The 17,439-nt window shown below is 36.0% G+C and overlaps 1 protein-coding gene across 1 annotated transcript; it reads right to left on the bottom strand.

Moving 5' to 3' along the window:
- Positions 1-1,066: 1,066 nt before the first annotated feature.
- LOC125672331 (zinc finger CCHC domain-containing protein 7-like) lies at positions 1,067-17,398 on the bottom strand. Its single transcript, XM_048908565.2, has 9 exons — positions 17,310-17,398; positions 15,458-16,151; positions 15,059-15,210; positions 13,210-13,383; positions 11,975-12,010; positions 8,795-8,884; positions 4,793-4,901; positions 3,894-3,947; positions 1,067-3,081 (listed from the first exon to the last, which is right to left on the bottom strand). Exons 2-9 carry the CDS (start codon positions 16,122-16,124, stop codon positions 2,561-2,563), a joined length of 1,803 nt encoding a protein of 600 aa, XP_048764522.2. The 5' UTR covers positions 16,125-16,151; positions 17,310-17,398; the 3' UTR covers positions 1,067-2,560.
- Between the last annotated feature and the right edge of the window lie 41 nt (positions 17,399-17,439).

Here is a 17,439-nt window from a genome sequence, read left to right as displayed (position 1 = left end):
TTCTAATACTAAATACTTCACTTTGTCTGTACTCTATTTTTATACGCCCATCGATGACGGGACGTATTATGGTATGGTGTCGTCCGTCCGGACCTTGTGGGCAGGGTACAGACGGAACCGTTAGCTCCAGGATTTTACAACTTGGTACATTTGATCATCATGATGAGAGGAAGATGCCTACTGTTTTCCAAGATCAAAGGTCAAGGTTGTATCACTTAGTAAGAAAACCTAGTAGGAAACTCTTGTGGGCAGGATACAAACCGAACCGTAAGCTCTAGGATATTGCAACTCAGTACATTTCATCATCACGATGAGAGGAAGATGTCTATTGTTTTTCAAGGTTAGAGGTCAAAGGTCAAGGTATCACTTAGTTGGAAAATCTTACAGGCAGGATACAAACCAAACCGTAAGCTCCAGGATATTGCAACTTGGTACATTAGATCATATTGATGAGAGGAAGATGCCTATTGTTTTTCAAGGTTAGAAGTCGAAGCATCCCAGTAGGAAAACCTTGTAGGCAGGATACAAACCAAACTGTAAGCTCCAAGATATTGCAAGTTGGTACACTTAATCATCATTATAAGAGGAAGATGCCTATCATTTTTCAAGGTCGAAGTATCACTTAGTAAGAAAACCTCGTAGGCAGTATACAGACCTACCTGTTGGGGCTAGGACCGTCAAACTTTGTACACATACACTTAATGCCAAGTGGAGGATGCCTATTGTTTCTTGACGTCAAATGTCAAGGTCATAGCAGCAGGATACAGACCGATTTGTTGGGGCAAGGACCATTGAACTTGGTACACATACATCTTCTGCCAAGTGAAAATATCACATAGAGAGTACATGATTTCTCTTGTTTTTACGATGCAAAGAAAGTATGTCACACCCTGATGATTGCTGATACTACTTGAAGCCAAGTTCTACGAATATGGTGCAAGAAAAACACCCTATATTAGCTTTTCACGGGTGTATTATGTACCATTGGCGGTACTTTTGTTCCTAAAGTTACTTTCTAGAAACTGCAGTAATTGGTTCATTTTCTGACATCATAGAAACAATCATAATTATCTTCACATGTATATTTTCGATAAGCATTGGTTCCAATGACAGTAAGTTTTCTAAAAGTCATTTCTAACATGTTAACATTTCTAATGTTTTATAGGGCCACATATTGGTAAAGTTTGGAGTATTTTTTGTATGAATATAAAAATAATTTTTGAAAATAAAACAATGATTATTTCCCAGCTGATTTCCTGTATAATTTGGTGGTTACTTTGTGAACAAGACATAATGTTCTTCATTACAGGATTTATTCTAGAATTCAGATGAGATCAACAAGGATGCATGAATTCAATAGAAAACAAAATAAATGTCAACAACAGACCTGACCAATACAATCTCAGCTCTCCATCAATATACATCCATATTCATATTTCAATTACAGTGCTCGATTTACATCAATTATCATAATGCCACTTCCAGTTGGAAAACACAATTTCAAATATAGATCTATAAATATAGAATATACAGTGCTCTCTTGATATATTGCTCCCCATTATAATGCCCCCCCCCCCCCCCCCCCCCCCCCCCCTATTGCCTGGAAATCCTATAGAACATATTTCTCCCCATGTTAACACCCCCGTTATAATGCCAACCTCGCATAATACCATATGCCACTGATTTTCACAAACAAATGGTCAAATTTTATAGGGTTTACTCTCAATAATAATGCCAATAACCTAATACTCATCAATAATCACACCTGTACTTTGAGAGCAATGCAGTGAAGTGTGACAGTCTGGACAAGGTATTCAGGTTAATTACAAATAATTGCTGAATTAAACTCAAGAATATCTAAATGTTTATATAGAATGGAGCTCAAATAAATTTACAGAATCGAATTTCTTTTGACTGCTCAATAAGTCGTATATAATGGTATATTTGTTATATTGCCACCCCCGTTTAATTGCCAAAATTGATCTTGAACAAAAGTTGGCAATATATCGAGGGAGCACTGTATATATACATCATATACTGAGTAATGATTATGCCCATTCTGTGTTGTGCGATACTGATGTCATGATAGCTGGTATCAACTACTGGTCAGAAAACCCATATCACACATCAGATCAGCGTCAAACATTCATCAATCTGGAAGTTACGTATTCCCACGTAACGATCAACGTTTCAAAGTTTTTACCAGACTGAGAGTAAACCATTGTATTAAGGTTTTTACCATAGTAAACTGTAAAGTAATGTATCAAATATACCTTGATGTTTAAAACGCAAAAAAAAGTAATCCACATGTTATAAAACGAATAATTCATAAAATCAGCTCTCGGACTCCGTATCAAAAAAACAAAAATCATCACAAACACTATACTGTTCCATATACAGTATTTAACTATGAAAAGTTCAGCATGTGATAAATATAATATTATATGCTAAAATCCATATCATATGTCATATCAGCCCTTGGGCCCCATCATTGGGTCATTGGCCCTCAGGCGGATAAGACTTATGATATGGATTTTAACATGTAATATTCTATACATATCTATTGTTTAAATGAAAATTTTGTTTTAAAACCCTTTAAAGCATTAACAGGAATGCCATCGACACCAGTCATTAAGGTAATTTTCTTTGATGACTGCTTTTTCTTCACTGCATGCTTTACAGGTCCAGTTGAGTCCTTCATGGAACTTTTCATCCTCTGCCAATTTGGATTACAGTTCCCATATTCCTGTGTTCCATTATATCTCCTGTTACGAGATGTGTCTTTCTTTTGCTTCTCTGTCTGAATTCTATCATAAATTCTCCTTAACTTTTTACTTTTCTTGTTCTGCTTTTTCGTCACTCTCATCGCTTGACACTGAACCTTCACACTTCTGTCATGATCAGTCACTTCCACACATACTTTTTTCTTGGACTTGGTGTTCTGATTTGACATCAGGCATGATTTCCCAGACTTTTTCTTCTTTTTCTGTAGTTTCTCCACTTCCAGTCTATCATAAATTCTTTTTAACTTTTTACTTTTCTTCTTCTTTCCTTCTTTTAGAGAGTCAACCCCATTCAACACTATAAAGGACAAAGTGTTTTGCATTAAATAATAATACATGTAAATAAATTGATATTGTAAACAGAAATAATTCAAATTGAAAAACAAAATTATACTTATTCGTCCACTTCTGCTTCATACTTCGATATTTTATTGAAAGTAGACATTAATGGCAAACTGACAACTCAACTGTATGACAAATGGGATGATTTCAGCTTCTCCATCGTCAACTTCCCATATTTATGTAGCAATATTCCATTATCACCTGGATATGGTGTTTACATACCTCAACTAATTCGATATGCAAGAGCTTGTTCTGCGTATAGTCAGTTTTTAAATCGAGGTAAGCTACTGACAAACAAGTTGATGGTACAGGGGTTTCAATAGTCTCGATTGAAGTCAGCATTTCGCAAATTCTATGGCCGTTATAACGATCTAGTTTGCCAATAAAACCTATCATTGGGTCAAATGCTGTCTGACGTGTTTCATACCGATTGTTAAGCCATTCTTGGCACATTGATTTTGACTGCGGATAACTCCGTTTACCTGATCAGGATATAGGGCTCACGGCGGGTGTGACCGGTCAACAGGGATGTTTACTCCTCCTAGGCACCTGATCCCACCTCTGGTGTGTCCAGGGGTCCATGTTTGCCCAACTATTTATTTGTATTGCTTATAGGAGTTATGAGATTGATCACTGTTCGTTATCTTCATCTTGCATTACATCAAACCAAGACATACTTTTTAATAATACATTGAATATTTTTAGACACATAAATTAAAAATAAAAAAATATTTTTACATACAAAAATATTGCAAGTCCCAAAAATACCTGGTTTTTCCTTTGTGACAGTTTTTGCCCTCTTAGCGGAATGCTTCTCATCCTCTGTAAAAAGAAAGCACATGCATTGTCAGCATCTTCTTTGTTAAACTACATACTGTATGTAAATAAGGAAATATCCAAATGTACCAGTAAAAGAAACACTAACACATGTACATGTATTTTATTTCAGAAATGAATAGCCATTTTAAACACTTGACTGAGCTATAAAGTAGGGGGGTACAAGATCAAATCTATTGAAAAGCCTTCTGGGCTTCCGGCTTCCCAGGATTTGATCACATGATCATCCCACTTACTGGTTATTCATTACTTCTGTACACGTATGTGTATTCATTACTTCTGTACACGTATTTGTATTCATTACTTCTGTACATGTATGTGTATTTGAGATGAACATTCAGTACTAACCACCCACCATGACCTACAATGTTATGATGATTGTAAACAGTTTTGGACTTTTATCAATTTTGACTGAGGATTTCATCATCATTTTGTATCTACATGTAAATTTGAGATGGTCATTTGGACAAAGTAAGGAGGGAGTGGGCTCAAAGTTTGGAAGATTAAGGAATTTTGAAGGAATGCACTTATATTTCACAATTACCCAATAACCATATTCTTGTTGCTGTGTACTGGTTATTGCAAAAATAATACTGCAAAAATAATGAACATCTAACTGTAACCTTTGAGCTCCCAAAAACTTCATTATAAATAAAAAACTATTTTGTTTTGTTATGCTTACATAAATGGAGGTTGGGGGGATATCACAAATGCATCATTATCAATTAGATAAGAGTATACATGTATACAATATACTGGGTGTTGTTTGGCTCATAATTCAGCTTCAATTGCAAAATTTTTCCACAAAGACAAGAAAAAGCATCAATGACCTCTATTGTTTCTTCTCTTTTGGGATTTTGTCACTTTTGGAAAGTTGTAACTTTGTATAAAAGGACAGGTGGGAAACGAGTAGTGATCCATCCTCTCCTCCTCGCATTCCTACAACGAGAAACGAGCAGCTATACACCCTGATAGTAGTCACTGTACACCCTGATAGTAGTCACTATACACCCTGATAGTAGTCACTGTACACCCTGATAGTAGTCACAGCTGTACACCCTGATAATAGTCACTATACACCCTGATAGTAGTCACTGTACACCCTGATAGTAGTCACTATACACCCTGATAATAGTCACTGTACACCCTGATAGTAGTCACAGCTGTACACCCTGATAATAGTCACTATACACCCTGATAATAGTCACTATACACCCTGATAGTAGTCACTATACACCCTGATAGTAGTCACTATACACCATGATAGTAGTCACTGTACACCCTGATAGTAGTCACTGTACACCCTGATAATAGTCACTGTACACCCTGATAGTAGTCACTGTACACCCTGATAGTAGTCACTGTACACCCTAATAATAGTCACTGTACACCCTGATAATAGTCACTATACACCCTGATAGTAGTCACTATACACCCTGATAGTAGTCACTATACACCCTGATAATAGTCACTGTACACCCTGATAATAGTCGCTATACACCCTGATAGTAGTCGCTATACACCCTGATAGTAGTCACTGTACACCCTGATAGTAGTCACTGTACACCCTGATACATTTTTTATATACACCCTGATAGTAGTCACAGCTGTACACCCTGATAGTAGTCACTGTACACCCTGATAGTAGTCACTGTACACTCTGATAGTAGTCACTGTACACCCTGATACATTTTTTATATACACCCTGATAGTAGTCACAGCTGTACACCCTGATAGTAGTCACTGTACACCCTGATAGTAGTCACTGTACACCCTGATAGTAGTCACCATACACCATACTGTAGTAGTCACCATACACCATACTGTACACCCTGATAATAGTCACTATACACCCTGATAGTAGTCACAGCTGTACACCCTGATAGTAGTCACTGTACACCCTGATAGTAGTCACTGTACACCCTGATAGTAGTCACCATACACCCTGATAGTAGTCACTGTACACCCTGATAGTAGTCACTGTACACCCTGATAGTAGTCATAGCTGTACACCCTGATAGTAGTCATAGCTGTACACCCTGATAATAGTCACTGTACACCCTGATAGTAGTCACTATACACCCTGATAGTAGTCACAGCTGTACACCCTGATAATAGTCACTGTACACCCTGATAGTAGTCACTATACACCCTGATAGTAGTCACTGTACACCCTGATAGTAGTCACTATACACCCTGATAGTAGTCACTGTACACCCTGATAGTAGTCACTGTACACCCTGATAGTAGTCACTGTACACCCTGATAGTAGTCACTATACACCCTGATAGTAGTCACAGCTGTACACCCTGATAGTAGTCACAGTTGTACACCCTGATAATAGTCACTATACACCCTGATAGTAGTCACTGTACACCCTGATAGTAGTCACTATACACCCTGATAGTAGTCACTGTACACCCTGATAGTAGTCACTATACACCCTGATAGTAGTCACAGCTGTACACCCTGATAGTAGTCATAGCTGTACACCCTGATAATAGTCACTATACACCCTGATAGTAGTCACTGTACACCCTGATAGTAGTCACTGTACACCCTGATAATAGTCACTGTACACCCTGATAATAGTCACTGTACACCCTGATAGTAGTCACTATACACCCTGATAGTAGTCACAACTATACACCCTGATAATAGTCACTGTACACCCTGATAATAGTCACTATACACCCTGATAGTAGTCACTGTACACCCTGATAGTAGTCACTATACACCCTGATAGTAGTCACTATACACCCTGATAGTAGTCACAGCTGTACACCCTGATAGTAGTCACCTACATGTATGTACAATACATGCACAGTCCTAACCGGACACAACTAAAAGCAGACTTTGTATTCAACTAAATATAACGACAGCAAGAAATTTTTTGGGGAAAAAAACAATAAAAAACCACCATGCAAATCATTGTTTGTGTGGTTGTTGGTACCTCTAGGAATAATCATGACCAATAGCAGGGGTCGAAATTAACTTTTTCTACCACAGGCTAATTTTAGCCTGTGGGTAAAAAATCCACAGGCTGAAATGAAAACCTACAAGCTAAAATAAAAATAATGAAGCAGTGCTCTTTTTTCATGTTTTTTTAAAAAATCAATTACATGTATTTTCCCCATCATTATTCATTACTGAGCCTTGTGGGTCAACAGGCATCGTTTGGACAAGACACTAAGTTACGTAAGTCATGTTTAGGTCTCTTGATTATCGCACCTCTAATCCACAACCTGTTTACCGCAGGTCCAATTTCATGCCACATCAGAGTTGTCACTAGTGATTTTTCAAAGCGCATCCGGGACTCATGGTTTTATAAGCAGCACGATCATGAGCCCCATGGACTTTTTTGATAATCGTCTACGCGGTGAGCAGTGCACTCGTGTCATCACTACAACCCGACCTCAATATGACAATAAATTAATTTAGATAGGACATTCTCATGATTCTGATAAAAATAACTACCGGAAGACTTGGTAAAACATAGACTCCGACTTTTCTTTTTCTTCTTAGATAAATGAATAACAAAAACCTCATACTTAGAATACAATTTAATCACCCCTATAGGTGAACAGGACTCGTGGCACATGTATTTTTCATCCTAATGCGATGTCCGACCTCTAAAGCATTTGTTTGACTCCGAGTTTCTTAAAAATCGTAAAAGAAAAATCCGGATAGAAACGGTTGTTGAAATCGATCGTTCATGTAAGCGTTTGTATGATTCAGAGTGCAAGTTTAAGAAAAGCGAATGGCGCATTACCGTATAAAACGGATACGATACGATCATAGTTTATAAATCACCACTCGCTAAAATTTTCGAGTGTCCACTATTTTTACTCGCTATTTTTCAAATGTACTCGCATTTTGCGAGTATTTCTCGCTAATTTTGAGCCCTGCCAATAGTATATACATGTTACATGTACAAACATAATCTTGGCCTTTCAAATTTGCCATGTTTTTAAATAAATCCATACTAGAGTTTTTAAAGTTAAAGGATATATTCGCTACAAGACCAGAAGAGAAATGCTAGTGTATAATTTCTATTAACGATCAAAAATTGAAGACAAATTGATATTGAGAAGCAGAATTTTCTTCCTGGTCTAAAAGGTCCCTGGAACTGGTTTTCTTTAGCTATTATGACATGCAAACTTAAAAAAAGTTTATCTTACCCAATACGGTTTTTTATGCACATATGTCATCAGTTCATTGGGTAATAATGAGTGATTCGTAGATTTTGCATACATTGTGCGAAAAAATACACAAATCCGCATAATTTATTCAATAATAATCAAACAAGGTCACTTTCAGGATTTTGGCAGCAATAAAATTAAAGTACATGTATGTTATTCCATCTGCTATCCCATGCCTTTGCACTACTTTGATTCAATGTCGATTCAGCCTTGTGAATTCATCACATAATGTAATACAGCATATATGGGTCATTCATGCTTCTCTATAACATTGTTTCCCTTTATCATGTTAGAGTTGAGATCATGTTGGAGTTGAGTGTGAATTATTGATTTTAAAATCAAAATTATTGGTTCTCTATTTTTTAAATTCTCACTTGTATTGAAACAACTATACCTGGCCTTATTAACTTGTTATACGCATCATCTTTCTCACATTCCTTCAACAACACACACATACAGTTGTCAAACATCCTGATCTTCCTCACATTCCTTCAACAACACACACATGTACAGCTGTCGTACATTCTAATATCAAAATTGCAGTGACCAGCCATAATATGGACATAAAAACTTATAGTTCAAACATCTTTTGACAACAAATCAAGTATTTCAAAATAAATGCTGACTCACAAATCCATAATGGCCCTCTTCAGCACAGTTGTAGCAGAATTTCCTTGGATTTTCCTTCTGTTGACTTTTTTGGGTTCTGTTTATATCTGTCTGTAATAGTATGTCAGTAATCAGGAGAATGCAATCCAGTTTAACATTAAACAGTAAGGAATTTTTGAGACTCCTTATATCAAGCTAAAAGGGGCTATTTCATGTACATACTACAACAGCCAAACTCTCATAAAATGAGGTCAAGCTGGAGGAAGGCAGCCATTCACGGCATAAATATGTAAATTAAGACTTCCCAAGAACAAGAGGCCCACAGGCCTTATCGGTCACCTGAATACTAGTGAAAAAGTATCACTACTTCCATGGGCTATGGAATCTAGAAAAAATTTCCTGTTCTGAATATCTAAGCTAAATTCTAATGTCCAGCAAGTGTTGTAGTATAAAACAAGATGTGTTCTTAAAACTTCACTGCCTTCAAAAGTGGATACTCTGATGAAAGGCTTTAAATAATAGTTGTATTAACATTAAAACATCAAAACATATGCCTAATTTTGACTCATCCTTAAATCATAACCCTGGGTTTTGATTGAAATTCACCATTTTTTGTACATCCTTTCTGCTATTCCTAAGTATGCATTTAGATTTTATGCAGCATCAGCAAACTTACACATAAATACTATATACTAAGTTTGGCCCCACCCTGGGGTCTGAACCCTTACTCTGGGAATCATCAACTTTACAATATTGGTAAAAGACTACCTGCTCTATCCATTTAGTTTCAACGTGTGTGGTTCTTAAGAAGATTTTTGAAAATTGGTAAATTTTGGGCAGTTTTTGCCCCACCCCTAAGGCCCCAGGGGTGCAGGAATCCTGAAATTTACAATTTATGCCCCCCCCCCCTTCTGCCAAAGATGCTTCATGCCAAATATGAAAAGAATTGGAATGATAGTTATCAAGAAGAAGTTAAAAATGTCTATTGTTCACACATTTAATAACTGACCATTTTGGCCCCACCCTGATACCAAAATTCCTACCCCTGGGATCATCAAATTTACAATTTTGGTAAAGGACTACCTGCTCTTTCTAAATATCTATTTAGTTTCAATATAGTATCAACAGCACTAAAAAAGATGTTATTTAAGTGTTTTACACATAAACACTATATACCAAGTTTGGCCCCGCCCTGGGGTCAGAACCCCTACCCCGGGGATCATGAAATTTACAATTTTGGTAGCGGCCTTCCTGCTTTCCATCACCATGGATTTAGTTTTTCTTACACATGTGCGGTTCTTGAGAAAAAGATTTTTGAAAATTGGTCAATTTTGGGCAGTTTTTGTCCCGCCCCATAGGCCCCAGGGGTGCTGGAGACCTGAAATTTACAAATTATGTCCCCCTTGTCTCAAATATACTTTATACCAAAATTGAAAAGAATTGGACTGGTAGTTATCAAGAAGTTAAAAATGTTCAATTGTTAACGCACGATGGACGACAACCGATTGCAATAGGTCACCGGAGTTTACTCAGGTGACCTAAAAATCACCGTGCTGTGGCATTTTTCAGTAAGGTTTGTCAGACCGTCCGACAAGTCAAATAAAAATTTGTGCGGACTCTGATATAATACCACTATTAATTCAGACCAAATGACTGAAAATGCTTTTAGTTTTAGTTTCTACCTATTCAGTCTAGATCATGTAGAATCTTGCTTCTACAACCAATCTCCTATCTAAAATAGTGTCTGAATGATCTGGACTAAATCAGCCATGTTAAGTCTAAAATATGAGGACACCATCCACGGTAAAAAGAGGAAAGATATAACTGATACTGAAAAAAACAACAACAACAAACAGTTCATAACATACAAAGAAAACGGAAAACCAAGGCATATGCAGTACAAGAATGGTGTCATGACATGTTCTGTGTGTTGCCAGTATTTCAAAACATCCACAGTTTTCCAACTTAAAAGGACAGAATTTCTTTTTAGAAAGGAAGTACAAATTTTACAAGATTGCTACGCTTAGCTAAATGTCCCCGCTGCTGAATAAAATTTTTGACAAACTTGAATCTGCACTATGACTGGAAGCTTTCATGTAAATGTAAACTTTTCTGGCCCAGTGATTCTTGAGAAAAAGATTTTTTAATGATTTTCCCTATATATTTGTATGTAAAACTTCCATCCCCTATTGTGGCCCCACCCTACCCCTGGGGGCCAAGCTTTTAACAAACTTGAATTTGCACAATGTCAGGAAGCTTTCATGTAAATGTAAACTTTTCTGGCTCAGTGGTTCTTGAGAAGATTTTTAAAGATTTCCACAATATATTTGTATGTAAAACTTTGTTTATGGCCCCATCCCATCCTAGGGGTCATGATTTTAACAAACTTGAATCTGCACTATGTCAGGAAGCTTTCATGTAAATTTGTTAAGAAGATTTTCAAAGATTTTACCTATATACTTTGATTCCCTATTGTGGCCCCAACCTACCCCTGGAGTCATGGTTTTAACAAATATGATTCTGCACTATGTCAGGAAGCTTTCATGTTAATTTCAGCTTTTTTGAACCAGTGGTTCTTGAAAAGAAGAGTTTTAAATGACCCCACCCTATTTTTGCATTTTTGTGATATCTCCACTTGGAAGGGAGCATGGCCCTTCAATTAAACAAACTTGAAAGCCCTTCACATAAGGATGATTTTTGCCAAGTTTGGTTGAAATTGGCCCAGTGGTTCTGGAAAAGAAATCGAAAATTTTACAGACGGACAGACGACGGACAACAGGCAATCAGAAAAGCTCACTCGAGCTTTCAGCTGTGGTGAGCTAAAAAGTTTGAAATGGGTGGCTAGGTGTTTATTTCATATCATTTTACACTGTTAAAAGTCTTAAAGAAAAACTGACAAGACTTATCATCATACAATTATATGAATTAAGCAGTGGAAATGCATCCACAAGGACATGAGTAACACTATATCCTATCAATCCCTTTTTGTCAAGGAGAGGGCATAAAAAATGCAAAGCATATAAATACATTAATATTAAATATCTGTAACTTTGTAATGACAATATGTATGTACATCATGTATCAATGATAGTTTTAAGCTTGGAAATTTCTTTTTCATGACGAAATTTTTTAAAAAAAAAGCTTTTAGATTCCTTACATATTGCCAAATTCAAGACACAACAATATTGCAAGTCTACTTACAGTTATATGATACTGTCGCCATTCATCTGGGCACATCTGAAAAGATTTTAGTGTATCATTTTATTCATTTAAAGAAATACATGAATAACTAAGTACTTATAACAGTATCTTTAATAGTGATCCATTCTCTTACAGGGTTTTTAATATTTGATGAATTACTTAAACAAGAGCTCTGCAAGGTGGGGCATATTCCCTCAGAATGAGTGTCAACAAGTAGTGATGTACTGATTATCGCCGACTTTCGATTGTCGGTCGCTATAACTGAAACGATGTGAATAATCGATTGCCATTTTGAAAATCGAAAATCACCGACATCGGTGGGTTTTTTTTAATAATACGAATATTCCTGCCGTGACTTAACTATAATCCAAAATGACAGACGAAACTGAATCATCCGGTAAAATTGAATATTGTTTTAATGTCCCTCTTGAGAATCTTTCACTCATGTGGAGACATCAAATTGCCGGTGAAGGGTTGCAAAATTTAGGCTTATGCTTGGCGCTTACAGTCTTTGGGCAGGGATGGATCTTTATCGAGCCACACCTGCTGTGACACGGCCCGGGGCCTCGGATTTTGCCTCTTACAACAAGTAAGGGGTATTGAGGCTCTATTCTATACCGGACCCCATAAGAACAACAACAAAAGTCTCGAGATTTATCCCTATCCCGGGAAAACAAAATCGAAAGTATGGGATTATTAACTTCAAATTTCTAATGATTTAAGACGTCTCCATATGAGTGAAAAATTCCCGAGAGAGTCATTAAACAAGATACAATCAATCAATCTTAATATGATTTTATTCTAATTAAGTTAATATTTAGGATGAAAAATAAAGTAAATATAATATATTTATGCCATCAATTTGAAATGAATAAAATTCGATTATTTTTGGATTAATCAATCGAAAAGGTGCATCCGATTAATCCGATCATCGATTAATTATTTTTTCCCGATTGCCCATCACTATCTACAAGCTTTTTCTATGAAGTCCCATAGGGACCTTGACCTTTGACCCCAAAATCAATAGGGTTCTTCCTCTCTTGATAATAAAAAAAAATTGGGAAGTATAATATCAAAGGAGCAAAAAATGTGGTACAAACGTTGAATGTCTACAAGCTCTGTGTTACACACACACTCACATAAATGGCCCCGTTTAATACTATACATCCCCTCTTGAAATGAATTGCAAGGGGGTGATGATGTGTTTAACCACTAGGATCATGAGAACACCTTACTTTCTTAATGTGTCCCTGCATGCCACAGCGGAAGCATGGATTCCACTTGGAGAAATAGCGTTCCTGGCAGTCTTTGCTTTGGTGACCCGGACACTGACACTTGTAACATGCCCTCTGTTGACAGTTTTTGTGGAAGTGTCCAATAAAACCACACAGAATACAAATCTCCACCTTCTAAAAGACAAACACGGATACTATGTAAAATGTTCAATAAAATATCAAGTTAGCAGCTAAGATTAAATCAAAATAACATTTCTTTCCCCCTTTCTGAACAATAGGGTTGTAGTGATAGCCCTGTATCTAGTTGTCAGATGATATTTGATACAGAGAACGCCTAATTTAGACTTTAAATACAATTCTCTAAAAACGGTATCATGTACGTCATTGAATGCAGGCAAATGAATAGTAAAACTGCTACTAATTGTAACTCAGCGATCATCACAACTTTAGTGTTAAAAAACTTAACATATTTATTTCTTTAGTTAAAGTCACCTAAACTGTTTCAATCTCAGGTTTGTAGAGCATCATCTATCATTTTAACATCAGATCTTTCTATTTTAAATCTGACACTCTAGCACATGTATCATGTAAATATAAGCACAGGAGATAGTACCACTGACAATTCAGTCTTAAGAAAATTAATTACTTTTAAGATACGAGGTTAAAATATCCTTAATTGTTTCTGATATACCAATACATGTATCAGATACAGTGTACAACAGTGAAAACTGCATAATCCAACACCTGTATAATCAATTTTTCTGGGCATTCCGACCCCGACTTGCATTTGTCTCCCAATGCATGTTGGATTAGACAGGTTTCACTGTATATGATTATTGTTTTTGAAAAAGGACTGCAAATGAAATTACAAAATGATATTATTCCAATATTGTATCATTTTAAAAAACATGAAGTTTTTAAACTTTCTACTTGATAACTGCTCTGTTATAACAATTAAATAAATCCATAGTTAATACAATTTGTCAAACTAAAAATACACCCCCCCCCTCCAATGAATACAGGGCTTGAAACTAACTTTTTATGTCACCAGTCCAGCTGGTCTGATAGGGTATAATTTCAACCAATCCGTAGAAAAATTTACCAGTCCACCAGAGTATATCAGAAATAATGAAACATATTTTGTTCATTTATTAAAATAAAATAACGGAATTTAACTTTGATATGCCTCAGTCTGTAACACTTATATGAGATTCATATTTACTAATCTGGTTTCGTCTGATATTTACAGAGGAATGCCAACTGTGTGTTTAAGATTCCATAAGTATGTTTTCCAAAATGACGTTTTAGAAAATTGACCAGTCGAAGTCCCATCGGATTGACTAAAACAAATATCAGTCAGTTCGTCAGACTTTTAACCAGTCACGAACTGACGGGTATATGTTAATTTCCAGCCCTAGAATAGCATGATTCAATCGAATAAATTCAATATCACTTTTACCAAATCAGACTATCATAAAGGGTATTCAAAATTTGGAAAATTATATTCAACTCACACACATATAATTAAAGTACTTAGAAAATTGAAATGAAGAATGATACTTATAACATTTTTGAGAAAAATAGCAAACAAATATCTTGATTCAAGGAATATTTTCTGGTTGAAACAAACAAAATTCTAGCTTAAGCCTTACACATATTATACACAACAGTATCATGTCTATTTCATGTTTTAGATCATCATAATAACATTAATTTACAAAGAATAAGTAATACACTATTTGGGTCTAACCAGAAAACATGCTCTGGCACACAAACACTGACAAAAATTCTGAAAAGGATTTCATGTCAGATGGACACAATTACAGAATAGTTTACATATTTCCCTTACCCTTGGCTTAGGACAGTCTCTTGGAATATGCCCATTTTGTTTACAGTTGTAACACCTGTTAAATTCATTGCCATAGTAACGATTCTTCACATGATGTGGGGCTGTGCCATATCGATCAGCATCAATTATAAACCAAGTTTCCTGGTGGTGCTCTGAAAATATACAGACATTGCATAAGAAAATGTTGTACTACATCAGCACTACAGTACAGAACTGTATACAGTAACACTATAGTACTTTGCTCACTACTGTGTAACACACTAGACAGCTGTAATGGGAAAGAAGAAATTTAAAGTGAGAATTATCAGTGAAAAATAGATCAATTCAAAACCTGATTATGTTGAATTTCACCTTCACAGAACAATTATAGATTAAATCAATTACAGGCATTAACCTCACCAAAGTTATATGCAGTAGAGAGCATAGACTGGTGTTCTTTTTCAACATTAACATGTAATCCCTCTAGGTCTGAGAGTTCCTCATCCAACAGCATATCATCACTGTTCAGAGAAGCATAGCACCCATCAACATCACTGTCAATACTGTCAGACAGCAGAATAATGCTGTCCTCACTGTCAGATTCAATCTCTATCACAGATTCCTTGGCATTGACCAATTTACTCTTCTTGCTTCTGGATAATACCTCCATCATTTTGGATCTTTCTTCTCTGTCACTATCCACAAAGTCAGAGTTTATAACCACCGAGTTCTCTATTGAATTCACACCCAGGAAACTCTCTGACTCAAAAGCACTGTCTCCTTTGGACGTAAATGTAGAGCTTATTTTCTGGTCTTTCTTAACATAAGCACAATTCTGTGTCACATTTGTAGGTACAAATAACTCGTGTTTTCTTGTTTTAGAATTACCCGAACTGTTCACATATTCGACACCAATGTCATAATGCCAGTTGATATCTGTTGTGCAAGTTGAGTCACTGATTTGATTGTTCAGGGAGTCAGTAGTATTACAGATTTCACTTTGCGCCTCATAATGAATTTGGGAATATAATGCAAACTCTAGCTCCTCTATGTCAGATGGTTCACTATCCTCCTCATTGCAATCCATGGTTACTGTTGCTTAATTGTATATTCTCTGAAAATATTCAAAATACACACAATGTGCATTTCATCATATTTGTTTCATTAAATATAAAATTTATGAAAAAGACAATTGAAGTGGATCCTTATTTTTAACATTAAATTTCACTTTGATGTACCTCAATCCACTTTATTTACAATCACCTTTAATATTATCTTAAAATGGGAAAGAAAACTCTGGCTTTGACATATCATAATATACATGATATATGATATTTTCCAATGTCAAAGAACTGCAATACCATAAATTCATGATTTTTGGATAATGAATTTTTAAACCACAATAAAATACACAATTTTACATGATGTTAAAAGTACAGAACTCATATCCACAAAATTGCATCCCTCTGAAACAGTAAAATGTCGACAATCCATGAGAATTTATTACATGGTACTTACTCAAAGAGGGCTAAGCCCTCTCAAGGCCCAAAGGGCCGTGAGAGCAGATCTCTCCCTATAGGTAACAAGTACATGCATGATTAAAAGGAAAATATAGAAAACTAATGAAAAATTAAATTATATCTATGGAGCTTGAAAATTTTGGATCAAATATGGTCCAAATGGCGTAGATTCAAATACAAGCGCTCGCTTGCGAAGCTCAGTGGTAGTATTTATGCCCATTTCTCATATATTTCTACTTTATTGATAAAATTGCCGACTCCTGTGGTGTTACCTTTAGAGCCTATGGCCCGTCCTAGCTTCGCTCGGTATAAAAGAAAATGTTCGTTGACAGACGTTGAAACTGGCGCTGACACAGGTGCTTGGGTCATAGTATATGAATACACATCTAACCTTATACATATGTAAATAATCTTACATATAAGGTTAGATGTGTATTCATATATTATGACCCAAGCACCTGTGGACGCTGATTGTAAATATCACAGTATAAATATCTTGATGCATACTACTTGCAATTTAAATCGAAACTCTGACAAGTTTTCCATGACATGCATTCGGTGTAACTACAAAGATTTCTAAAAGGGGTTACGAGGTAGGTTGCAATCCATCTCTCCATAAATTTGGTTGAATTTTTTTCAAAGGGTCATTTTTTGCCATTTAGGGTCTTCAACACCCCCATCCCCCTTTTATGAAAAGAAAACGTACAAAACTTGGGTCACAAAAACCCTTGTAAATGAAACAAAAGACCTACCTTGATCATAACATACAAGCAATCTGACATGGGTGCAATGTGCTCGTCCATGTCAAATCCAGCTTTTCGCATTGCGCAGAAAATTGTATAACTTATAAACGTTTAAGAGACCCTAAAGCATTTTGTACTC

This window comes from Ostrea edulis, chromosome 4 (genome assembly GCF_947568905.1).
Source record: "Ostrea edulis chromosome 4, xbOstEdul1.1, whole genome shotgun sequence".
Lineage (NCBI taxonomy): Eukaryota > Metazoa > Mollusca > Bivalvia > Ostreida > Ostreidae > Ostrea > Ostrea edulis.
This window is presented reverse-complemented; position numbering and strand designations above follow the sequence as displayed.